This window comes from Pyrgilauda ruficollis, unplaced genomic scaffold (assembly GCF_017590135.1).
Source record: "Pyrgilauda ruficollis isolate IOZ18807 unplaced genomic scaffold, ASM1759013v1 scaffold37, whole genome shotgun sequence".
Taxonomy (NCBI): Eukaryota; Metazoa; Chordata; class Aves; order Passeriformes; family Passeridae; genus Pyrgilauda; species Pyrgilauda ruficollis.
In genome coordinates, this window is record NW_024525156.1 from 8,727,977 (window position 1) to 8,755,457 (window position 27,481).

At 37.2% G+C, this 27,481-nt stretch overlaps 1 protein-coding gene and 1 long non-coding RNA gene across 3 annotated transcripts in view; both read right to left on the reverse strand.

Annotated features, from left to right (window-relative positions):
* RETREG1 (reticulophagy regulator 1) overlaps positions 1–27,481 on the reverse strand; it is a 64,687-nt gene that overhangs the window by 5,154 nt on the left and 32,052 nt on the right. Inside the window, exons 1-6 of one of the 2 annotated variants that reach the window (XM_041475959.1) lie at positions 18,091–18,327; positions 8,304–8,430; positions 6,370–6,454; positions 5,047–5,184; positions 3,167–3,231; positions 1,924–2,050 (exon numbers count right to left, since the gene is read on the reverse strand). In XM_041475959.1, coding sequence (XP_041331893.1) covers positions 1,924–2,050; positions 3,167–3,231; positions 5,047–5,184; positions 6,370–6,454; positions 8,304–8,430; positions 18,091–18,125 — 577 coding nt within the window. In that variant the 5' untranslated portion in view covers positions 18,126–18,327. Of the gene's footprint in view, positions 1–1,923; positions 2,051–3,166; positions 3,232–5,046; positions 5,185–6,369; positions 6,455–8,303; positions 8,431–18,090; positions 18,328–27,481 lie in introns of those variants that run through there. The other variant, XM_041475960.1, reaches the window with a different exon arrangement.
* On the reverse strand, positions 23,202–26,864 carry LOC121358078. The gene is made up of 4 exons (XR_005955828.1): positions 25,852–26,864; positions 25,105–25,243; positions 24,095–24,155; positions 23,202–23,239 (listed from the first exon to the last, which is right to left on the reverse strand). It is a non-coding gene; the product is annotated as an uncharacterized LOC121358078 (long non-coding RNA).

Genomic DNA, 27,481 nt, shown 5'->3' on the forward strand with positions numbered 1-27,481 from the left:
CACAGAGCTTTGACAGGAGACGAGCCAGTCCTCAAATGCATCCCATTTGGTTTTGCAGTTCTGTATATGTCCCATTTGCTGAAATGCTCCATGGAGAAGAACGGATGTTATTTTTCACTTAGCAAGGCTTTGAATAGAGTTTTCCACATGATCCTTACAGCCAAGCTGCTGAGCAAACGGGGTAAGGGAACTGTAAGGTGGGTGGAAAGATGTCCAGACTGCGGGGGTCAAAGGCTTCATCAGCAACACAAGGTGCTGCTGGAGGCTGGTTATTGGTGTCTGCCACAGGGACTGAAACCAGCACTGTTCAAGGTTTTTATTAATGACTTGGATGACAGGCTGAAGTGCACTCTGCAAGTTCATGGGCAGAAAAGAATTGCTGTGGGACAGGTGTATTTGATATTCTGGAGTCAGGATGCCTTCAGAGAGACCTCAACAGGCTGGAGAAAGGAACAGGCTGAAAGGAAACATCATGACATTCAACAAAAGCAAATGTGAAGTCTTGCATCTGGGATGGAATACCCTATACAGGCCAAGGGCCACAAGAAAAGCAGCTTTCCAGAAAAAGATCCGTGGGCAGCAGGTCAGTGGCATGCCCTTGCGGCAAGGAAGGTCAACCACACACTGAGCCATAGTAGCAAAATTGAAGGCAGAAAGTCAGTGGAGGGCATTTTCCTCTTCTATTCAGCGAGTACACATTTAAGTACTTTGCCTTGTTGTGACCTCTCCAGTTCTAGACAGACAATGGCACACAGGACTGAACCCCCTGGAGGGCCAGCATGATTATTTAGGGGGCTAGAGAACAGGATGTATGTAGATGCTGAGAGAATGGGCCTCGTTTGGCCCAAGAGAAGGTGGCAAATGGGGATCAGTTTAACTACTGAATGGGACAGTATAGAGAAGATGGGCCTGACTCTTCTAGGAGATGCACAGTGAAAAGGTCAGAGTAAACTGACACAAACTGGAACATGGGAAATTTTGACTCACTGTAAGAAAAGAACTTTTTCATCATGAGGGTAAGCAAATATTGAAAAAGGCTTTCCAGGGAAGTTGCTGAATCTCTACCAGTAGAGATGTTCAGAGTTCAAGTGGTCACAGCCCTGAGAAATTTCATCAAGCTTTAATGAAGAGCTTTGAACCTGCTTTAGACAGGAAGATAGATGAGATGAATGACAATTGCTTTTTACAACTTACGGTTCTGTGATCATACAATGCTGTCTATTTACAACTTGAAATATTAGGAAAATAACTGAAATTATTAATTTGGCCTGTAGTATCATCATTTACAGGCAGCTTTTCCTAGGAGAAATGCAAGATGAGCAGAGCAACAAACTACTGTTGTCCTTAATCTTTATTCCAGCAAAGTGTTTACTGATAAAAAGTAAGAATTTTTTTCCGGTCAAGATCAAGCCAAGTGCTTGAGAACTTTTTCCTAGTCCAAGTCTTCATAGGCTTATTGCTGGCTGTCTTAATTTCTAGTAGTAAAACCTGATAATACTTTTTTAAATTGCCTGTTTAACGAGTCAGTGTATATTCACTGTTTCTTTCTCAGCCTTTATTTGCTTAGCTTACCCACAAAAGCAGTGGTAGTAATTTTAAAGGGTTTACGTCCTTAAAAGGCTTGGTAGAAGAGAGTGCTACATCTAGCATTTACTGAATATTGGTTTTACCCAGTACTACTTATTTATTTAGACACTTGCTGATGTACTTAAAACATTTTTAAGATAAGGACAGTTCTTACACAAGATGTATCCAAAACTATACAAAACACTAAGATTAACTTTAAATTCATTTCAGAGAGAAAAGTAACAATCCCGAAACCTTCTGTCCTCAAATTATCTAATAATATCTAATTATCTAATAATTTTGAGGCAACTTGCACATGTGGATTCCACTGATGATATAGATGAAGCTGTTACATACCATCAGATGTGTCTGTCTGTGGAGAATACCCCTCGGATAAGTTAAAGGTCCCATTATCGGTCCAGGATACTTCTGAGACATCTGTGTCAGACACTGACAGCTCTTTGGCAACAATTGCAGGATTAACCTACACAGAAAACAGTCCCATACATGGTATTATTATATTTTTTAAAAATCACACTACAGAAAGCCAATGCTTAGAGACTGAACAAAATCCCTCTTTTATGTCATAGCAACATAAATCACCTCATTTTTAAGCCCTAATTGAAAAAATATGAAAATACTGTACAATGCTTAGAAGTGAAGCATCCCTCCTTGTAATAACTAAAGACTGTATTATACTAAAGAAGCATAGAAAATTCCAGCTACTGTAATAAAGCAAAATGAGCCTGCAAATACAAAATGTGCATAATGTAACAAAATGAGTAAACTTGGACCAGAAAAACAAGCCCAACATCTATAAGACCATCAAAAATTAGCTGAACAAAAAGACATTATTTACCAATTTATTGAACAATATTTATTATGTCAGATACAAATTTTTATCCCATGGGATATTTTTTTTTTCCAAGCATAAAATCACCTCCAAAGTAATCCCTGTCAAAGTCAGGCTTTATACACCACTGATCAAATACTGCATAGTAATTCCTATTAAGATGATTTTTTAAATATCAAATGGTATTCTGATTATAACAGAGAAACCTTTGCCATACAGTCATTTAGAATACTAGAAGAAAAATGAGAAATTTGAGTGTTCTCATACATATCTAGAAAGATGTTATAGATAGTATACCTATTTGCACCATCATTGAAAATTATTAGATAAGTGATTACAAAAATATCTGACAAATTACATAGACCCACTACAGTTTTATATTAATGTTTCCCTTTTGTATTTTAATTTAATAAAAGTCAACTGCAATTTCAGTGTTGGAAATAAAAGTAACTACCTTTGCTTTTAAATATTAACTCAATCATTCTACAGCCAATACACATTCTTAGCTCAGTAGGCCAATGAAACCATTACCTTAAGGGCCAGAAGTCACAAATGCAGTAGGTTGATTAGTATAAGGCTAAAGGTGGAGACTATGAGTCACTTCTAAAGCATACTGCTTATTTCAGGTACACAGCCTCCTGGGGAGGGCAAAGTCTTCCACAGAAGAACAGAGACAGCAATCTAGATAGCCTCCCATTATCTATATAGATTTTAAAAGCAAGACAGGGCTGACTGAAAAAAAGTCACCTTAGGACACAGAGCTGATATGTCTAATTCACTGTCATCTTCTGTGGGTTTTGTTTTTGCTGTTTCTGAAAGAAAAAAGATATATTTTTTATCCTACTCATGACAATGGATTTCCAGGTTCAGTGTGTGTTCTCTGTCACATAGCACAATAACTCTCCACCTGCTGATACAGTGCATCATTTATTTGCTATGCTACCAGGGAAACAAGCCTGACCGAGAGACTGGCTGCTTATCAAAATACAGCAACCACAGTGGAATAAAGAATGTTATTCTGAATACATTCCAGCAGAACTATTTACCTGCATTGTACTTCCTTGAGGAGTCCCTTTGCTCACTAGAATGTCATCTGCCCTGGCAAATAGATATCTCTCTTTTAGACTACACTGCTGGTAAAATGCACAGGTGTAACATATTGTTAGAACAGGCTGTGTTGTTATCCCACCACATTACTTTTACATAAGAACATGCAATTTTCTTGATAATTGCATGTAATCTTCATTCACAAATCCCTTCTTCTACCAACACCCAGCTACCCTGCATTCATAGTCATAAGCAAATATGCATACAAAGCATCCTCTGAAGTCAGGTAGAATGTTGCTCTTTACAGATAAACAGAGATACAAATTTTGTCTCCTCTGCCTGAGAATCTTTTAAACCAATATAAAAATGAAAAGCACAGTCAAAGTGTTCTTGGTTGCTTCTTCCTGGAACTTGCTTTTTCTTCTCTTGTGCCAATACAAGGCTTGTGAGCCCATGTGGTGAACCCAAGAGGCAAAGCAAGGTAGGGAACTTGTCTCTGTTAAATTAAACTGGAGGATGAAATGCAAGAAAGAACACACCTAACCTCAACCACTTTCCCAGTGCTGGCTTATGAAGTTTATTAAACTATAGTCTGATCTTTATCTCTGCCAGTTTCACTTAAAAACTGAACAAGTAGAACAATGCATGAAACAAAATTTCCAATGCATTATTCCTTATTATCAATCACTATCACATTAAATGTAAGAGAAGGGGAAAAGACATGTGGTGGTTCTCCTTGGGTCTAGAAACAGAACATTGTATAAAGAATTGTATAATAGTTACAAGAAATGCATGTTTTAAAGCAGATATTAAGTCTACTGATGTAGCACTAATTTAAAAGGATAGGCTACCTACAAGTCCTGTGACTACACTACAAAGGTTTAATTACCAAAACTGGAGCACACACAAGAAACAAACTAACACTGTTCATATACAGATTTTCCTTGAAATAGCTTTATTGCTTAACATCTAAAAGTTTCCACTATTACAAAGATATTGGATGAGATAGGCAAGATTTGTTTTAAGCTGATTCCTCCCCTTTCCACATAGAAACTTGGGTTAATTTGTAGCTGCTATCCTGTGGCAATTCTTATATGCTTTTGGAATATTTGGAGAAGAAAACATTATTTTTTTGGCTGGAGGGAGTTAAACCAAGGCAGATTTAGATACAGGAATAGAGTTTTGTTTCTTACTGAAAATTCTGTACTTATTTTGAGACTCTTGAATGAGTCTCTCTGCTGGGTAAGTTTGCCTTATCTAAAGAGAGATAAGCATTGCAAGCTTACAGCAAGTAGTTTTTTTTTCTGAAAACTTATAAACAGTACATCTAATCACATACAAAGAACCTGCCTTGTTTCTTTTCATGAAGTAATAATTTTTTTATTATCATACCCAGACACTTGACATAAATTGTCACTCCTTATAAAGCTAATAACAGTAGCCAGGTTCAAAGCAATTAATATCTCTACAGTTGGCTTCTCAGGACAAACCAAACTTTCTGCAAGGTGAATAAAATGCTCTGCATACAGAAGTACAATAATATTTTATAATAATATATAAGACTATAATTAACTACTCACCAGATCTCTCTTTTTTCTTCTGGTTGATATATTCCACTATTCCAAAATCTAGTTTCATCACAACAGCCTTTATTTTGCTGCACAGTTTCTGTCCAAATTCATTGCACTTAAGGAAGGGACATAAAAAGGCACACAATACTGTGATAAAAATGAAGACAGAGAAAAAATGGTATTGAAATATTGCTGTACAAGAAGTTACTCAGAAAGCTGAAACAATGCCTTTGCATAAGATAATGACTAACTTTACATAATACAGTTAGTTTTACATAAAAATGCATTGTGAAATGCCCATGTCAGACACTTTTAAGGTAAAATCCAGTTTTCAGGAGCTATTCCTACTAATCACAGAAAATACCATATATTCATACCAACTGACACCTTTTTACTATCAGTAAGACACGATTTATGGTCATTATAACATCTATCATTACCTTGATTTAGTCTGATTTTGATATCTCAACTTTGACAAAAGTGATTATGCAACATTGTGCCAGAATCAACACACTGAAAAAGCTTGTAAGCTGACTACCATATGACAAAAAATTCTAAGAAAATTCTTTTTTATATCTAACCTAAATTGACCCTCCTTCAGTTTAAAACCATCACCTCTTCTGCTATTGCAGCAGGCACTGCTCAAGTGTTTGTCCCCAGCTTTCTTGAAAGCCCTCTTTAGGAACTCAAAAGCCTCTCCCCAGAGTGTTCTCTTCTCCAGGCTAAACATCCCCAGCTTGCTCAGGCTATTTTTATAGGAGAGGTGCTAGGGCCCTCTGATAATCTCCATGTCCCCGCCTTTGGACTCAACAGGTCCATGTCCTTTCTGTGCTGGGGACCCCCAGCACTCCAGGTGAGGTGTCACCAGAGCAGAGGGACAGAATCCCCTCCCTCCCCTGCTGCCCACGCTGCTTTGGATGCAGCCCAGGACACGTTTGGTTTCTGGGCTGTCAGTGCCCATGGCTGGGTCATGTCCAGCCATTCCAGCACCCCCAAGTCCTTCTGGGCAGGGCTGCTCTGGATCTGTTCATCCCTCCCAGCCTGGTTTGATACCAGGGTTTACCCTGATCCAGGTGCAGCACCTTGCACTTGGTCTTGCTAAACCTCATGAGGTTCTCATGGGCCCACTTCTCAAGCTTGTCCAGGTCTCTCTGCATGGCATCCTGTCCCTCAGACTTGTCAAGTACACCACAGAGACTGGTGTCTTCTGCAAACTTGCACGAGTGTGTAAACAGGTATATAAACAAATAAATAAACAGTCCTTACACAGAGACCAAATAATGAACAGTACACACATACACAAATCATGACTGGAAAAGAGACCATACTTACACAAGACATAGGAGAGGACAATTCCAGGAATGTAACTTCCCAAGACAGTGAAAAACGTACATATGCTGCAGACTAGTAGGCAAAACTGGCAAAAACATTAAAATACACCATTAACACTTTCACTTAAATGATTAGATCATTTTGCAAAAGGAAGATGTTGCATGCTAATGAAATCTAGAATGCAGTGCAAAATTGATGTTTGTTTTTCAAAACTGGGTATTACTTTTAACACTTCTGGTGAAACTAAGCATCAAACAGTCCATTTTGGATAATTAGGGATTCATCCCCTCTTCTACCATAAAAACATGCTATTTTTATTCATTTACTGTAAAGCTTTAACAAGATCATGTTTATTGCTAAAATTACTAGAAATTATACCTTCATGGCGTGAAAATAGGCTGGACAATTTATATGCAGGATAAAACCCAACTCACTAATTGCAATATTACAATGCATGCTTGCTGCATATGTATAAAAGCAAAACATCCTTCCTCCAGCTACAGCTCTCTTTCCAGTTGTGTTACTTTGTGAAACTGTTTTCTCTCACATGCTGGCAAGCAATCTCTTGATGCTTGTTGTCTGCTCTAGCACCCTGTTAATGACACGGCTGAGCCAAATTCTCAACAAAATATTTGATATTTGGCCTTCGTGGTGACTGAGGCATAACAGTGCATTTTTCACAACTGCACAGTGCTCAACTGATCTGTTGAAAGTCTGCAGAAAGGATCCATTTGCTTTTGGAGCTGAATTGCAATAAAATGGTTAATTCACAGAAATCTTGCACACAGCATTACTGCCTAATTTGCTTCTAATTATAGCAGTAAAATAATAATGGCATGGCTTAGAGAATGAGGTCAGGGAAAAGAAGGGAAAACATGCTATCAAAATTGTATTTTCTAAATTAGTATTAGATATCTCTCAATATACAGTTACTGTCATATTACCACATTACTGATACCACATTTCCTTACTTCATTATAAACTTATTTTAAATATAACTTTATTGTCCAAACATACAACTGCTCTTTATATAATTTATTTTTTCTACATAATTTTCATTCTTCTATAATATTCATATATTTCATCCAGTTACTCATCTGTATTTTCAGCCTAAACTGCTAATATTTGAGTGTGGTACTACATACTTTCTATTTGCTAATTCTGAATGGCCTGTTTTCAGGAAAGATTTTCTGGCAAAATTAAGAGAAATTAAAAGAGGAGAAAAAGTCTTGTAGGCTTCTTTTAACTTGTATTTAGCAATACAAATAAAAAAATTTAATCATAATATATATTTACTTTATTTATATTTCTCTTTGGGAAAAAAACCCTGCTTCATCTTTGATTAGAACTAAATAATGATATTCTTCCAGCTTGTAGAAAAAAAAAGCCTTACTTTTGCTTGCCTCTTCATGAGCTGGGTTCTCCAGCTCAGTCTTTCCAGTAAAAAAAGGGAAAATCACCAAATATTAGTGTATAGAAGAAAAATTGCCACAATAAAGTATGAGGAACTCTCTTCATGTAGTTACTCCTGAAAACTACAGTTATTTGAGAAAAAAAATGTTTAAGAACATGCCTATCTACTTCTTTGCTTTTTCAAGTTTTTATTAAATTGTAGTTGAATTGTGGTGTTTTAAATTTCCAATTTCCTTTAAAAAGTCCATGGAATAACTGGTGATGTTCCAACAGCTGTAAGGGGATGGACTGTATTGCCATAAAGTTTACTGTGAACAGCTTTTCCCACTGACTACCTCCCCATATTCTTCACAGAAAAAAAAAAAAAAAAAAAAAAAAGTTAGCAGAAACTCATGACTGAATGTGTCAGAATGTACTTTTTTTTCTCTTTTTTTACTTTTTCACTTGGTTTTTTTTTCTAAATCTATCTCAACTTTTAATTAAATCATATAGAACTGTTAATCTTACTGGGGAGTGCTTACCTTGCCAGGGTTTTGTTCCTTAAAGTGGGACATTTCTTGAAGAAATACAAATAAATTCATCAGTGTTTCTGAAATGCACTGATTTATTCTGGGTCTGTAGTCTTGACTGGAATCGGTGACTCTCCAGCTGAGTAAAACAAACAAAAATACCCAACTTTGTTTACAGCTCATATGGAAGTTGAAACTGGTTGAAAACATCATGTAAAGTCTTAGCCTCTGGCAAGCCAATGGCTGTTGCTATGCTAGAGACACTTGTGCTTGTTTCTATGTATTTTATGTTGAGCTAATACAATCTTTTTAAGTAAAAAAAGTTAATCTGTTCAGTAGTAGCAGTTTTCAATCTGTAAAAAATTACTGCTTATTCATTCTTGTCATATGAAGACATTGAGTTGAAGGCACAGTTGTCATCTAAATCAAGCAATTGACCCCAAACTTGTTTTTTAATATTATTTTTTCTTTAAAAAATATACCACAGTACTTTTTATTGCCACAAGATGGCCACACATATTAATACATTTTATTTTATGCATATAATCCTTGTGCTTTTTTTTTCCTATTTTTTATTTTGTTCTGCAAACTATGATGATGAAATTGCTACCCAACCTAGAAAAAAAGAAATTGCTCTTGGAGTCTTGATGTTTACATAAATTTTCCTACTGAATTTTAGTTTTTCTATTATACTGAAAGGACTGTTTCTAAAGCTTATGACTGTTCAGTACTTTTAATAAAATACCAACCCCTTCAAAAAAAACCTCTACTAAAGAACATTCAGAAAACCATGGGACAGCATATGGGTCTATCACATTTGGGGCTGATCAGTTTATCCAATATTGGGCTTAAAATATCACATCATATACTTTTGTGGAGTAAACAGAGCGTCTACAACAAAGCTGTTTTATGAAACAACAAATCAAAATAAAGACATGCACAGTTTGTCAAGTCAAACTGGTGCAAAGAATGGACGAACCACCGTGCAAACACTGAGGTCAAAATAAAGACATGCACAGGCCAGTCAGTGTCAAGTCAAACTGGTGCAAAGAATGGACGAACCACCGTGCAAACACTGAGAATCTGAAGTCAATTCTACACCAGCTTTATTGAGTTACTTTTCGCATAATGTACTTCTGAGTACACACAGCTTTGATCACAGTGAATGCAAGGCAGCCATGAGCACCTCTGGCCATTTCACTGAGATATATAACCCATTACATGTCTAATGCAGTAACAGTAAACATTTTGTCACAAGTAGATCGAATTACAAGATAAATAAAAATCTACATTATGAAAAAATGACTGTACACGGGTCGGTGCACAGCCACCAGGAGACACACAGATGGTCAGATCAAACCCAACTCCTATCAGCGGCACACGGTCTCCGCAGCTTCGCTTTTGTAAAAAGGCACGATTTCGGTCAAAAATGCTCCGCTGAGACCCTTCCCTGCCTCCCGGCTGTCCTCGTTCGCCACGAGGTGGTGGCACAGCCGCGGGGAGCAGCCAGGGACGGGAGGGGCGGGGGGGACACGGCGGGGACAGAGCCCCACTGCCCGGGCACCGCCACCTGCACCAAACAGCGGCTTCAGCCACGGGGTAAGGCTCAATAAAGTCCGAACCCCCAAACCGGTGCCCTATTCCTGACTGCATTATAGTATTTATGGTGTTGCAGTGGTATGATTTCCTCTTACACTACAAAATAGGGTGAGGGGCATTTCCTCCCCTTTGAGGAAAACAAACATTGAAATATTTATTTAAAATAGCACACCTGAAATGCATAGGATAAGAACCCTGTGTCTGGGACTAGGTGACTTTGGCAATTTCCCAGCCACGCAAGGCACTGAATGCAGATATTTGTCTGTGACAGAGGATGCAAATAAAACCATAACATAACTCATAGAGATCACTGCAGGAACCCAGCTGGAGGGATGAGCAACATTGCACAGAACTTTCTGTCTGCACCCCACCCACAGCAGAGATTTCAATTTCCATAATCTCTGATAATTAGTGGCTTTGGGAAAGTATTACGCAAGGATTTTGGCCTACAGGAACTGAATTTTTATGGATAGGCTACTTCCCCTAAAGAAACACTGCTTCCACCTTCTGTAAACCATTCTATAGCATTAATAATAAGTATTTTAAGAGCTGCCCATTTATTCCATTACTGAAAACTACTATTACGACAGTGCTCTGAATAATAAAATCCTTTTACAAACTTTTACTCCTACCCTTTTTTTGAAATTGTTGACAATCAAAGTAGAACTTTGTGGAAGCACAAAGAAAAAATGAACAGGCCTGATGCCTGCTATCAAATTACAGCTTTAAAATACCTAGGACAACTGTAGATACTCACTTTAATAATTTTAAGCTGATAGCAAAAACAGAGGGGGGAAAGACAAAAGCAGAAAGTACAATAAAAATGCAAACTATTTTCACCACTAATATAAAGACAATATAGATTAAAGAGAAGGAGCTACAACAAGGCACAATGGGATAACTAGTAACAATTCAAAAACAAAAATGCTAATTATGAAGAAAAAGTGCACATTTGCAGGGAAAGTTCTCTGCAGTTGCCTTCCTTGGTGATAGTGATGCTTTCTTTAGCCAACTTTTTGAAAGCATGAGCCGCAGTGCAGATAAAATATCTTGCTATATGCTTTGGCCCTGTGGTCCACATGTGGTACCTGGACAAGATGACAAGCAAGAGGAGTGGATGGTACAGGTGAAATTTGCTTCAAAACTTTGCAAAGACACTACTGAACTCCACAAAAGAGTACTTGGCAGTCCCTTCTAGGCCACAAGAAGTCATAAGACACCTTTGTTAGCTCTATAATAGCTACAATTTTCTATTTTACAAGGAACACCAGGGACTATTTTGAAGCCTTATTTTGATCTAGGCAATTAGAGGTGTAAGAAAGTCAGCTTGCTGATCTTCGGTGTGATCACCAGATGCACATGCTGACATTCTTGTTCACACCTCCCAACAACCACCAGCCTTGGTGATATCTATCTTTCCTGTCTTTTTACCCTGAGCAAACTTAAATAGCAGTGTTACCCACAGTCCAGAGGGTTAGAGCAAGGGGGAAGCAACAGATCCTGGTGAAGGGGGAGTGAGAAAGAAAGGAGGTACATCATATAGTTGTATGTACAACATATAATGTACATACACAAAGACAGAGAGGTTATTTCATGGCCCTGTAAAAACAGAGGTAACTATGAAACTTGCATTAGATCAAAAGGAAACAGGCACACAATGATGCATACTCCAGAGAAATTAATTTTCCAATGGTCACATTTAAAGATAAAAAGGGAAAAAGAAGACATGTGAAGTGATGTAGACGATGAATGTGGAGTGCCTGACTATGAGATAACTCAACCAAGAATATAAATCTATTTCAGCATAGTATTAGTACATTACTTAAATGCGAACCCTGTATTTCCTGCCAAAACAGCTTTGGGGACTGCTGTCCATGCTCCTCTGGGGATAAGCAGCCAATGCTGACTACTTTCAAAGGCTTTTGTGGGTTATTTAGAAAGAATAATATTTTATGCTCCCATCACTTATTCTTGGTTTGATATACAGTGCTACACTTCCATTCTAAAACTACCGTCAATAAGGTTGAGGGCGTTCAGAAAAAATAAATTACTCACATCCTTCTGACTGCCTATTGCATCATTTCTATAACTGAGCAAATATATAAACTGTTGCCTAGTAATTGCAAAAAAAAACCCTACCCAAAACACTCTACCACCCAGACGCTTCCACTGATCACACTCACAAACCTTGGCCAGAAAAGACAGTGGCATTACATTCACTAAAAATGACTGATGGTGTCATGCTCCCATTTCGTAGCTAGACATCTGTTCAAGCAAAGCCCCATCACATTTCTCTCAGAAAGGTCAGCAGATCTCATGTTACTGGTTTAAAGATCTCTTCGTGATGTGCTGGATTGTTTTGAATTATGTGCACACAGTTTTCTATGTATCTTCATGCAGATACGCTACTCAGAACTGCAGCAGTGACAAGAGAACACCATGATGTGGTGGATCGGAAGGACTGCACCCACATAAACACAGAGTTTGTAATTATAGAGCTTCTAAATCCTCCTGATTTCCCAACTGTAACCACACACATTTGTAGCCTGTGCACTCTGTAATTTTCAGGGTAACTTGGAATGTAGTAGTCAAGGTGGAAGAACCGAAAGTTACATTCCCAAAGATATGTAAATAAAAAATATAGGTAATATGGCTATCTGGGAGTTTTTAAAAAGGTAATATATAGAACCTATAGAATCATGCAGCTGTAAGAGATCTAAATATCAAAGGACAAATAAGCAACCAGTTCATAATGAAAATTAATCAAATGAATTCCAGGGTGTAAACTGTTAGCAAACCCCAGTCAAGCAGGTCTACCTTTTCAGAGCTTTCACAGGTTTCTGCTGTAAGAAAGAAGTCACCACAGCACAGAAGGGAGTGATTATAATGATACAGTTTTTCTCTGAAGCAAACATTTTATACCTGAAGACCTATACAAAAAAGTAGGTTTTAAAATTTTTCTTCTAAATTATTAAGGTACAGAGATAAGGGATTTAAAATAGTATCTAGACTAAAAAGTTTGTGTAAAGTTTTTATTTACATAGAAACTTCAGGAGGACATATACTGAAAATGAAAATAAACACCCCTTTCTCTTTCTAAAATATAAAACAGTGTTAAAAGGAAATTTCACAGTTAAGTATATTAAAGTACCAATGGCAAAACCTCTGAAAGCTACTACTGAACTGTGGTGGAACACAATGCACTATTGATTAGCCTTATAGACACAAAATGTAAAACATTTGTGAATGTTATGTGCACTATGTGCAAAGACAGAATGGCCAGCGCTACTAAACTCACAGCACAGCATCCTAATGACCTATGTGACTAATTTTAAAGGTGACCATGTAGAACTGGGCTCTATCCTGTGCCACTTTTGGATCCTATGCAATCATTAAGTATACTAAAATAATTGTATTTGTGTCATGTGGTCATGACCAAGTTAACAAGACCTGCAATTTAGCTGAGTCACTGGGATACCATGTAAAATCGTCCTTGCATCAAAGACTTACACAAAAGAAAAAGCAAAACCAGGAAGCATCTACTATATAATATACTTCATTCTTACACTTCACAGAGAATTTTCATCTACAACCTTTTTGCTCCAAATACTGCAAAACTTTTCTAACAGAAACCTCTTCAGCTTGTAGATATCCATATGCATCATATCTCCCATTGCTAATCCACAGGTGCTGCACAGATTTAGGCTCACTAATACGTGGTACTGTGGCTAACAATCTTTAACAAATCACATTTGACCATCCCTTCAATGTTGAGGCTTTGGCACCCTTGGAATCTCTAAGATATAGAGACCTCATTTTTAAATTGAAGCTGGAGAATGAGTTATCAGCCTTAAAGAGTAGCTAATAATTCCCAATCCAAAAATCTCCTTTAATTATCATACCTGCAGTACTTCAAATACATTGTTTATAAGAACTAAATGAATTGTGTTATACTACGTAACACTGCTTTTCAAACTCTTCAAGTGTTTTCTTCCCAGCCTTGTCTATCTGCAATTGACACTTCAATTTTGTGCTTTTTATTAACAGTGCATCTGTCCAATTTGCTGTTCCTGTTTTGTTTTTTTCCCAAGGGAAGGTGTGGAATAAAAAGTTGAAAAAAATCTTATTTCACAGCTTTCCCCCTTTTACTTCCTGACCAAGATGATTTTTTGTAATATTACTGTACAAGAAATATGTTTAAATCATCAGCATTTGATGTGCCTTTCCCACTGGACTGCATAGCAGAGTGGCAGGGCCATGTGACAAACAAGCAACCTTTCATCCCTGACTCTATATACTCCTTGAACAGAGTGTTAAACCAAAGCCATAATTATATTTTCTTCTCTTCAACTGACATGGGAACATTTTACCACTGGTGTCCTGCTCAACAATACCAATTCAATAAATTAAGGTAGTTTTTTTTTTGCTTATATTAATAGTCAAGAACAAAGTTTTCTGAAAATTAAGGCAAACTTATTATTATAAAAATACACTGAAGTGTTCTGCAAAGAGACATGGGAATTCATATTGTCCAACAGATTGTTTAAATTTAAAAAATGACCCATTACTAACAAGATTTTTTTTGGAGGGCATATGTTCATCTCCTCTATTCAGGTATAATGCATCAGTCATCTTATGAAGTCTTAATAAGGAGCTGCATTGCATTTCTTCAGCTGACTGAACACAAACTGGTTAATTCTAGATTTTTCTGAAGGTGATCCCAGCATACAAGCTCCTCAATACAGCAGACAGTATTAAATGTTGTCACTTTTTGCTGAATGTCCCGCTAAGACAAAAAAAATACACTCCAGCTAAATTGGGGCATTTCAGGGCAGAGCTCCTGTGGGCGGACTCTGGTGAGCAGACTTGCAGGGCAGCTCCCACAGGAAACCCTTCCTCTGACCTGTGCTCCTCCTGCCCAGCTCCCCTGAGGAGAACACCAGCTCCTACTGCAGTTCGAGGTCATTCAAAGCGCGATCTGACAGTCCAGTGCCATTAGTCTAAATTCATGACTTAAGTTATTAAGATATTTTTTAATGTCTCTTTGCATGAGAACGAGTCTTTCAGTGCCATGTGAATACTATTATTGACTTGCCTTCTGTTTAGCAAAGACTATAATGGTGTTTACTGTGTACTATTGCCCTTGGTGGTCCAAGGGCTGGGATCTTTTCAGGTCAGGTTCCCATTTGTACAAACACAAAAGGGATATTTTTGTTCAGAAAAAGTAAGGAAACTCCTTACTAAGCAACAAGACCATAAAGTTCAATTTGGAGAACTTTAAACAGATCTGCCCAGCTGCTGGAAGCAGTTCTTTAGGAATTACTTTTCTCTTGCAAATACAACTCTTTTTGTGCTTTTTCACAAATTTATTTTCCTCCTTCACAGCCTCCATATTCTTCAGCTGGGATATTCCTAGCTCTAGGCCTTTCAAAGTCAAACAGCTAGGAAAGACGAGCTTAGTATTCCCTGAAGTGCAGAACAGCTGCACAAAAAAAAAAAAAAAAAAAAAAAAAAAAGTAAAAAACCCCTGTATTTTCAAGTGCCAAAGAATATTTTTTAAAATTACTTTCTGTGTTACCAACAAGATGACTGTAACTTTTTCTGTGCACAAGTTCATTTCGACTCTTTTCCATGGATTTTAATGTATTTTGTACAAGTAGGTCATCACTCACTACTCCGATGCATTACTGAGAGTTCCTAAAGTGTTTCCACCACTTCAGGACCAATATTCAGTGTCTTTTATACATTCTTGACTAACATTAGATTCCTCATAAAAAGTCAGTTTAAAAAAAATAAAAATTATACTGTCTTACAGTTGACCCAATGATAAAGAATTACTGAGGGAAAATATCTTCGTATGCTAAATTGTTTTCAATTCTCTACCTGTGGCCATGTATTTCCTCACTGTTCTTCATCTGTTACCAGCCATGATCATGTGCCAAAACACAACAGAAAATATAAGAGTGTGTACCTGCTCTTCACAACTCTTCACTTTTTGGCTAGCCTTACTAAGAAGTATTTGTGCATCTGTTCCCTTGCTTATTTTTCATTTTAATTCACAGTATGACTAACAGAGTATTGACCAATGCCACATATTTAATGTGATGTAACCATGTTCATGAAATACACTTGTGACACAACTTTACATATTTTCTGAAGTAGGACATGAACTTGGAGAGAGGATGTAAGAAGTATGTGCATCTGAGCAGGGCCTACAAGGAGGGCAGTGTGCTGAAACCAATCAGGGATCAAAGTTCATTCTGCACCTTCCACTAAAATACTACTGCTCTCCTTTCTTAAATGCATGCAAGCTGAAGCTTTGATTCAGTGTGCCCTTAAAATTACACCATTATCTGTGCATTTACATTACAATTTCTTTCTTTGCAATTCTAAGATTAATTGCTCCTGTACAGCTCCCATAGATCCTCCTTCTATTTCCTCTTGTTTAACTTGGACCAAAATATTCTGACCTCCACTAAGCCTCATTAGCACTTCTTCAGTAATCTTCTCCAGTTATATCCTATTTGTTATGACCAAGACAAAAAGGCAAATTAATTTCAGAAAAATAAATTGGAAGACACAAAAGGATGAGGGATGAACATCAGGGTCAGTTAATTTAATGGTAGCTTCAAAAATGATAAATGGTCAGAGCAGGCTCTGTTATGTTTTTCCAGGTTACTGCTTTAGAAAAGCTCATCTTTTTTCTTCCTAAACAAAAACTCCCAACTTTGATAGAAAAAGAGGTCTTAGAGTCTTAGGCCTTCTGTTTAGCTGCCAAATCTTGCTGCAAGCCTTTATAGAGAAAGAATTATGAACAAAATAAATTAGATATTATTACAAAGCTGAAAACTTTTTTTAAGGGGTCACACATATTTCCGGTTTTCTTTATTGAAAAATAAACAATTGAACAAAGTGGAGATCTCACCAAACATTTTTTGAAAAACACCAATTAACGCATTGGTGATTATCAGTAATGGGTCAACATTTCCTTAAGAGAAGAAGAAATGCTACCTGCAACTACAATTAATTGTAATCTATGTCATATATATATATAGGGCACAACGCAGATATCCCTGCAAACGGAAATGTGTAGGTGACCCCACCCCTGCAGAGACCCAATTGCCCCTGGGGATCCATTCACCCACGCTCATCCAGTTAGGGGGCCGTGCTTGAAAGTGTTGCTCTACAACACACAACCAGAGCTATCTCCTCTGTTTCATCTCACAGTGCTCTGACAAACATACTGGAAAAACATCCACATAAATTTAAATTTTAGATTTAAATGTAACTAGAAGAAATCAAACCCAAAGCAATAATGAAATGCCCAGTTCTGATCCCTGTAGTTGCTTAATTTCTTAGATTTGCCTCTGTATTCTGGCATTTTGTTCACTAACTTCTAAAAAAAAAAAAAAAAAAAAAAAACAAAAACCAAAAAAAACCCCCATCTCTTTCTACATGCTGCACTGATACTCTTTTTACAACATCAAATATTTCATTAACACCATTGTAGAGCCAACATTTTGATTAGCATCAAGACTATGGAAAAACTGTGTGGACTTTAAGAAATCTAGATTATAAACTCTGTCATAACCAAATATCAATAACATCTACATTTCAAATATCTATATTAAAAACTATTCGGCTAAATTTAATTAGGGCATTTACTTCATAGAAATGTGTTGGATCATATTTGAGAAAAAACAGTATTTTGAAAATTGTTATCAAGTTTTGGATCCAATAACTTTTTTTTTGTCCTGACTGTTGGTTTTATCAGCTAATTAAAATAAAAGCTGAACTTCAGAAAGACAGGCATACCTTAAAGGGACCCAGTGCCCAATCTCACAGAAATGAGTGTTCTGTCAGTAGCATGGCTCCAACTAAACTATTTCCATGCCTGACATATTGAGGCTTTGAAGGAAAAAGTGACCAGATAGAAACCACACAGTATTTTCTTCCCTTCACCTTCAGTTTACGAGGTACTCCAGAGCTGCTCCATTTACCCTCTATCAGACATTGACTCCCACTTCCCTCCTGAGAAGGTTAGCATTAGAGGCAAAGCCCTCAAGAAGCAGAAGATCGGTTACAACGCAGAGAAAACTGATCTCAGGCAGAGCACTCAGGAGCACACACAGATTAATTTCATGAAGCCTCAGTCCTCGCTGCACTGCACGGGAGGGCCAGCACAAGCAAAGTACAGTACCTGTCATCTTGTCCCAGATCCTCACTGTCTGGCATTTCAGATGTAAAAGGGAATTCTCAAGTCTCTCTCTATCAAGCTAGATAATAATCCAGGCAATGATCTTCTAGTCTGTTTTGTGTTTTAGGAGCCACCAGCTAGGCACCTGTGCTGCTCGCTGCCAGGAAGAATGCTCCTTGCTCAGAGAGCAAATGTTTACAAGACATCCTAAGAGCTGCTGGTCTTGAATGAAGTTCAGAGCGGTCGGCTTTGATTGGCCGTGGCTATAAATAAACAAGTCGTGACTCACCTCACACACTATGACAGGGTGTTTAGTAGCCAGCATGGTCAAAAGCCAAACAGTTTGTTTTCCTTCTGGTCATGTGAGGAAGAATCACCACCCATTTAGTACTTTTATTTTTCTGCTTCTACTGGAAATCTTCCTCAATATCTCCCATTTTTCTCAGGTGTAAGCAGCAACCAAAATGATGAGAAGCTAAATCACTCAAACTTTATTAATAAAGTGAAAGGCTTGAGAATATGAGAGCAAAGAGTTTATTCTTAAAACTATAAAAAAATCCTTTTTTTCCTCCCTGCAAAGTGTCAGTCACAAGCTGTCAGAAGAAGCCAAATTATTCTCCAATTACTAAATTCACAGATGAAAAAAATCCACAAAAACATCGTAATTCTTTTAAATAAGGAATAGGAGTACAAGTTTACAATAATGATTAATTGCATTGCTTTTAAGTTCCAAGCTCATTTGCACAACTAATCTTAGATAGTTGTGCAAATGAACGCTGTGCTGAAAGAGTCCTCAAAAACTAGTTTGCTGGCAGGAGGAAGCTTTCTGCCAAAATACTTTGATTGCTTCTGTGAAGGTGAATTGAATATGGATTTCCTCCTACGGCTTTTCTTCCTATTGCTGCATGCGTGACAAGGATTCTGTCACTCCAGCTACACCAGCTATGTCTCTATTAATTTTCAACACCCCCGCAACCTTATCTGTGCTGGTGAAGCTTTGTCACACAGTCCAAGACTCCAGGGATCCCTATGTCTGTCATTCAGCACTGCTCCTTCACACAGCTTCCTTCCTTCACTGAACAGGCTGACCTGTTGTTCTTAATATATTTTTGAATCCACATTACATCCAGAGACCTTCATATAAGAAATCTCTTTTCCTAGAAAGAAACCCAGCAAGATTTACACCTGCCTGTCCTGCATAAGACAGTAAGAATTGTCCTGGGGATGTCAAATGTTAAAAATAAATAAAATTAAAAAAAAGCAAAGCTGGAGCAAAGGTATGCCTTGTATCTTTGATTTGCTAAGCTATATATGGTGCATTGTGAGTAATACATAATTTCTGGAAAGCTGCTTAACTTTTAAAATGACAAAGGATTCTATCTTTTCTTCTTTTTTTCATATAAATTTCTTCAAAAGGACTAGTAAGGTCTAAAAAACCAGGATTAAAGTCCTCTGAATAAATTGTGTAATGCAATATATAAATAAGCATTAATAAATGTCACGCCTACAACTGAGACTTTCCATGGTCACTGATACCTCCATATTCCAATGCAATTATTTTTTCTTTTCTTTCCTTTCCTTGTTTCTTTTCTTATTTCTGATAGTTATAGATGAAATAATTAAAAGTTGAATTTCTTCAAGCTTACCCTGAAACAATAGAGCTGCTAAATTAAAAAATCTTAATTAATAAAATGATTCTGTGTAACAGTTTCATCTTCAGGTTGAAGTTGTGATGTCTTCTAATTAGGAAATGAAGCAAAAGAAATAACTGAAATGTGCAAACATGTAGGAGCATCATTCATAATTTAAATGTAGCATCAAAAATGAAAACAAACAAACTTGAATCCCTTGTGCAACTTGGACTGCCTTAGTTTTCATGCACTGCAATATGCTCTTACACAACCACATAAATTTACTATGTCAAATGACTTTTTATAAAAAATTCCATTTTAATGCATTTGATGATCACATTCAGAAGCTGAAAAGCTTTCAGTATCAAGTCTATCCCTGTATTTCAGCCTTGGAAATTGATGTACACCAAACTCTTCAAATGCAGCTTTGGACTGTTCATTTCTTGGTCACACTCTGTACACAGAGCTTACTGCTACAGCAGAAAAACTGTTTACTTTTACAATTCCTTACAACTCTTTCCAGCTTTCACTGAGGCAAGGAGGTTATTATCACCTTATTTACTTATTCATAAGGAAGACCTGCAAAGATTAGGTTCAAAACTGTCTACTAAATGAGTACCTATCTAAAATGTCAAGGATGTGTTAGGTTGGAATTAGAGCATTTATAAAACACTTCAGTACTCTAGTATTGGAGTGGTATTCTAGTGGTATCACTGCTCATCACTTTTGAAAATCATACTTGAGAACAGCATGAGTGCATAATTAGTGGAACTGCAATCACACTGAAGTATTTTGCTTGATATCACAAAGACTATCTAGAAAAATCATCTCATTTTTTGATCATTCTAAATTTTTCTGCATCCAAGGGAATTGGAGTTTGTATTGGCCCATCTGGAGGTTTCCTGCAGAACAGGTTCCAGATTATTTCACAGCAGCATGAGATGGACTGACCTCTCCAAGAACACTTGGGTGGAAGCAGCAGGTAAATAGAAGTAACGTACTCAATCAGGTCAAAGGGCTTTGGCATCTTTTATTGTGTCCAATAAAAGATGCAAGGAACAGCCAAGGAAAAAAATACATTGCTGCCTTCTACAGACAGTCTTCCAGATTTCAGTTTGTGGAGATTTGAGCCAGCAGTGATGCCTATTTTTTAGCTCTGAATGGATTTCCATCCTGTGATAACATCTACAACATCTTGTGGCAAGAGCAGCTGCAGCTTAAGTGCATACTGTTTGGGAACAAAAAACCAGCCAACCCCCACCCAATATTGCCTGCTGTGGTCTAGCCATTTCAACTGGTTTCCAAGATGTCTTATACTGGAACAGGCAGATGACAGTTAACTCTCTTCAGCTTTTCACAGTGATTTACTGTTTTTGCAGACCATTATAGTTCGGGGTTTTTTTGATGGGACTGCAAAATTGAAAGACATAGGTGTTTAGAAAAGCGTTTACCATTTTATATCATTGCTAAAAATCAGTTTTAAATTTCTCCAATATTGAAAACTCAGAGTGACTAAAAGTGACAGAATGAGGAAGGAAAGTATTTTCCTACCCATGTAATTTTTCAAGGAGATCCTTATATCCTTGCATAGTTGAAGCTAAGCCCTGCATTAACTGCACTGGACTTGAGTCACTCTTCTCTGTCTTTCTAAGTTCCTTGCTACTTTTGAGGCCTCAACTCACATGACTAATCCATGCTTCTCTGACCAACTTCTTTGTCTGAGCTGCTACATTCCAGCCTTGTCATGTCTCTCTTAACTTCTTGCAGCGTTTTCTGAAATTCTCCCTCCCCTTGGCTCTGTTGGTTCTTCAAGAGAAAGAACAACCCCTTCTACCTTACAGTGAATTCCTCCTCCTTGTGCTATTACTTCCGAAAGGAACATGGAAGCTCTTGGTTTCGTAATCAAGAGGAAGAAGATTCTATCTACAATGTCCTCCTCTTGGTCAGCTCATTCAGCTTTGAAAGCCCTATTTTTGCTCACCTGTTTCATTCATGTAAGCTCTTGCATGCCCTCAAACACCCTAACTATTATTTTGTAAATTCTTCCTGTGTTTACCATAACCAATTTAAGGTAGGAGAGACCAGAAATGTAGTTATTCCCAGTGAGAGCATACTATCATTTACACATTTTGGCCTCTTTTCTAAGTCGTTCCTCATGCTTTGTTGGCTGTCATTACCACACTTTTACACACAGCTTTCCAGAGTACCTGATCTTCTTTATGTTATTTGGATAACTTTAAGAATGAGTTCTTCTTACTTCTGCTTCTCTACACTATCCTGTTTTCCACTAAGCTGACCTCTTCTAGACCTTTCCAAAAACTTCCTTGAGAGCTGCTGAGTAACAGCTCTTTATGTCAGGTATGAAGACACCCCAAAAGATGTGCTGGCATGTAGATCAGATTGACAGTCTGCCTGACATATGGCTTGATCAGGGAATCTTACCAGTTTCGCTCTTGCCAAGTACAGATTGGGGCTGAACATGTATTGTAATTATCAAGTAAATGGCCTTTTGCCCAAATAGTGTGGACGTCTATGCAAAATTTTCCTTTTACCGGCAGGCACCAAAGACTGCACAAGTCTTCAGCAAAAGAAGGGAAATAAAAGCTATATTCTTGCCAGAGACAAGGAAGCAGCCTCACTGAAAAGCTAAAAAGGGTTGGAAATAGTGTCATATACACTCTTTACACACTCAAGATAGATACTGATGATGCTCAAGGGTTTTAGGAGGTAGGTGGTGCGTCCCACCCAGGCTGCAAACTTTCAAAGATTTTAATTAATCAGCTGTGGCACACTTTAGCTGGACAACCAGCTCCAGAACTACTCACAACCACTGCTGCCTTCTATGTCTCTCCTCACCTAAAAGGAAACACAGAGCTTTCAATGTGTAACCCTGTTCTAATTATTCAGCTATGAATGAGCCTCACTTCCAATAATGTGAATGAAAAATAAAAAAAAAAAATTACCTTTTTTTTTCCCCCCTCCTCCCACCAAAAGAACATCTAGTTTGCATTTAGTTTAGTTTGCATTTCCAGAAGTAGTGGAAAAGTCTAGCATTTTACTTTATGTAGATGGTTTGTACTGGTGTATCTTATCTTCAGCAAAAGCATGGGTTTAAAATTAACCATGATTGTCAAAAAGAGATGTTTAGGATGAAAATGAATGTGAAATGACTTTTAATGCTATTGAAAAAAAATAATATTATTAACATATATGAAGTCCTCCAGAATTACCTATTTCCCTCCTTTTCAATTTAGGAAACTGAGTAAAAGTATTACATTTGTGTGTGTGTGCAGGCATGTGTACATTTATATATTTATAAGCACACACATATGAAAGTATAGGTTTTACCATATTTCATCAATTTGAAGGGCATGCCTGATTTTCCTGTATTTTCAACCAAAATTTGCTAAAAGTTTCCTGTCCTGATTCTTTCTATGTAAAGCTGAATTCAAACTGCAAATACTTACTATATTTACTTAACCTTGAGGTCTCTCCATACACTGTGAGATATACAAAGGAGGCTGGTTTTAAAAGAGAGGAAACAAGCGTAAATGAAAAATCCTCAAACTGGACCTGCTGAACATGCTCAGTTCTTTGCTGGGGTACTATACCAGGTGTAACCACAAGCAGTAAGCAGTGTGCTAAAAAAGATGAAGACACCTATTACACACAAAAAATAGTCTGGTATTTAGCTGTACCAAGGTTCAGGACTGGAAAAAAAAATAAGAAAGAAAAAAAATCTTTCAACAGTTGAAGACCAATAAAAGCAAAGAATAAAATGATCAGGAAATTTTTTCTTTCTTCATGGAATTCTGCATTTGATGCAGGATTCTTATTTGTACCTGGATGAAATAATTAATTATTAAACATTTCCAAGATCACAAGCTGCATTTTCAGAAAAAAGCAGCCCAAACAAACAGCATTCTGTTTTGACAAAAAAAAAAAAAAAAAGTAGTGCAACATTCAAAAAGCTAAACAAGATACCACATGCAAGAAATATTCACTGGGCAGAACAAAGCACATGAATATGTATTTTTAGAGAGTCATAAAAAATTGAGTATGAAAGCAAACTGACTATCAACAGACACCAAAACCTGATTTGTATCAGCAACAATGAATTGTCACTATGAGGTTTTAGTGTTTCTCACACAGCACACATAATAATGCTCCCTGGTGCATGACAGTATTTCCAAGTTTCCAACACAAGCAGAAAGAGGAATTAAGGAAGAAAGAGACACTCCAACTGCAGTTTTAAAAGCAGATTATTAATTTTAGTCACATGAAGACAGCAAATCTTGCTGTTTACAAATACGACAGATCATGCTGGATTTGTGTGACAAACAGAGAGGAGCTGGAGACAGGAAGGTAGATCTTACCACTAAGGGTGAAAATCTCAACTGCTCTGTGACTTTTTGGCCATGGAATCTTGTTAAACAGCTATAAAAGAAACAAATATTTGGAGGCAAAAGAAAAAGACTAAACAAAAAACCCAAACGCACCTAGCAATGATCTCAACCATTTCTGAAGATAACTGAGTATTTTTTCAAAATTTTCAAGAAACCTTTTACATATTCATTAAATTATTTGATTTATTATACTGCATTTCTACAAAGGTACTAGTTTTGTCCTAGTTCTCATGATCTGTAATTCAGTCAAGTCATATTAAAATGCACTTTTTCCCTAGGCATACATGCTATTCAAGATTCTGAAAATTGCCCATCTCCCAGTCTCTTTGTTTGCAGCACTCTGAATCTGTTTCTTCTCAGCAGTTGTTTTCTTTTCCTACTGACAAAAAGATGAACTGTATGAAAGGCAGACCATACAGCAAGATACTCAGACCACATACTGAGTGCCCCTATGTCTAAAAGATGTTGCTGGTGTGCTCACAATTTGCTTAGATGACACACCATTACTTCAGTGCTGCAATCATCCTATGAACATGAGGATAGGAGCCAGTTTTCCACCTAATTATATAATCTCTCCTTTGGTGCAGCGTAAGAAACTCTCTCCAGAGAGAGATTAGTGCAATTGCGAGCCATAACTAGATCCAAGTCCCAGTCACCAGTTCTTAACTAGACCTTAGAAGCTTAAGGATGAATAACTGCAGGACTTCAAGTACATTATAATGTAAGCACAACACACAGTTATATATCATTCATTATTTTCACTGACACCAACCCTATTCTTCCATCCCAGCATAAAGAGCCAAAGTTTTGACTGATATTCAGAATTGCTAGCCAAATATTTTTATAGTAGGTATGATTCATTTTAAGTCCTTAAGCTTCACAGCCTTTTTCAATGCCTGTATAGTGAAAGTGAGACAGATGACTAAATGACTGCAAATTTATCTACTTACTAACATTAACTTATCTATTTGTTTGCTTACTATGTGACAAGACATGAACTCTCCAGTGTTTACATGTCTGATGGTAAAACTGCAATCATATTCTCTCCCTTTAAAAAGAGCCTTTTTTCCTTAGAATTGTCTTTCTTCAGTCTCAGTGTGGTAGTTTATAAAACTGCAGCTGTGGCAAAAGAAAAGATTATTAAATGATCACTAACATGACTCAGTTTCAAGGCCATATTTTCATGTGATGGAGAAACTGGTAATCTGTATGCTACATCTGTTTGCTACTTTCCATCTCCAACACTTGTAACAGCAAGTTAGCAATTCTGATATACTTTAAGAAAAAACAGTAACATGTACATTTATATAAGCAAATTTTTAAGTATTTACAAAATAAAACCAGGTAGAAAATGTCATAGTGCATGCCACTTTAGAATGCACGTATTTGTGTATAATGATAATCAGCTGGTTTAAAAAAATATAGGAACCTGTCACCACAGTTCATATTATGTTTTGACCTCACATAACAGCCCTACCAGCTGAAGAGAGAAAGCAGACATAAATAAACCTCTTAAATGCCAACATTAAAACTCAAAGTAAATAGTTCTACCTAGTAAAACTTGTGACAACATAGAAGGGTAAGATAGGTAATAATAAGAAGCAGCAGCAAGAAACACATTATACAAAGCAACAGTATGTTTCACACGATGGCAATTCATACACATACACAATTAGAAGCTGAGTAAGATGGTTAATTCTGAGTGCACTGATTAAAACAAAGCTAACTTTATCCTGAAGTGACTGGATAAACCAATTTCTTCACAGAGTTTCTCTGAAGTGAATACTTGTCAAGCCCAACCATTCTGCTCTTTTAGTATCCAGCCCTCTGTGAAACATCTGTAAATTTAAAGCAATGGGAGGCCAACGCAACACCACACAGCTCCACGGAAAAGGCAGAGGGGCAGCCAAGACTGCAAGAGAGAGCTCAGCGCTCTCCTGCAGCCACACCCACTCCCAAGAAAACTACAGTCAAGTGGCGCCTGGGCTAGTAGAAGTCAAAAAGAGTTCAGAGGACAGCTCATGATCAATGAGGACCTGCAGCTTAACCCGTTTGTCAGCAAGGGCACCTGCTGAGTTGTGACTGAGAGGAATCCCCCGAGCTGGGCAGGCGAGCGCTGCCAGAGCACTCAGCCAGAAGGGCAGAGCACCCGATAACCTTCACCCTGCCTGGAGAGGATGACAGGAGCAATGGCATTCTGCTGGGGGGCTGACAGAACCGCTGGGAAGGCAAAACTAACTTCAGCTAGCTAGGCTTTTGTCCCAGAGACAAGTTTGCCATTCACTACTCCTTTCCTATTACTTTTTATTTAAATTCAGGGCATTTCAGAAGGTGGTTTAGAACAGAGGTACAGACCATTTGTATTGTACAGCACGACAGCCACTCCTGTCATTGCTAAAACTTCCTTTTCCCTCATTTTTAAAGGGACATCAAAAATGTATAAAGAATCATTTTTTATTAAGCTGTATGAAGTATATTTTAGAAGTACAATTTGCTGCTTGAAGACTGAAAAGTTAAGCTTTCAATTTAGAAGTTACTTATATATAAGTTTGTATATACCTATACAAATCTGTAAAACACACAGTATTCTATCACAGCTTTTGCTCTCTCCTTTAGAATCTCGAATAAAAACCATGAACCCATCTCCCTGGATGTTCCTATAAAGAAGGGAAGTAGGAGGGTGAGAAAAAACCCTCTCTACTTAGACTTTTACTTTAATTCAGTGAGGTGGTTTTTTCATATTAAAAAACCCAACCAAAAAAAAAAAAACAAAAAAAAAAAAAAAAAAAATCCCAAAAAAACCAAAAAACCCCACCACCTCTAAATCTAAAACAAAACAAAATAAACCCACAAAAAAACCCCCAGCCCCCCAAATAATTTATTTGGGAAACATTCAGAGCACTTTAAATACATAATTTTTCAACTGCTTTTCAAGTAACCTGCAGTGCTCTTCACCTCCTTTCAGTGACTAAGAAATCCCCAAAAGACTAATTTCTATCTGCTAAAAGTACTCCTTACAAAAGAAAAACCCTCTTCAGTATGCTTTGAGTTTGATTACTGATTGAAGAAATAAGTATTTTCCATGGGACATCTGCAACAATTTTGAGCCAAGTGTTTGAAACTTTAATAAAAAAGTTATATTTATGTGTCATTTTCAGAAACTTCTGTTTATGTGTATCATCATATTGAGTTTCTAGCTGAATTCTCACACTTTGAGACTTCGATTATAATAAAACATATCGAATTCACCTAACCAGTTAGGACAGAAGCTGTCAAGATACACATTCTAAGAAAATTGTCTGCTTATGAATACAATGGTGAATACAATGGAAACAGCTTGTTCTTGTACAGCCTTGA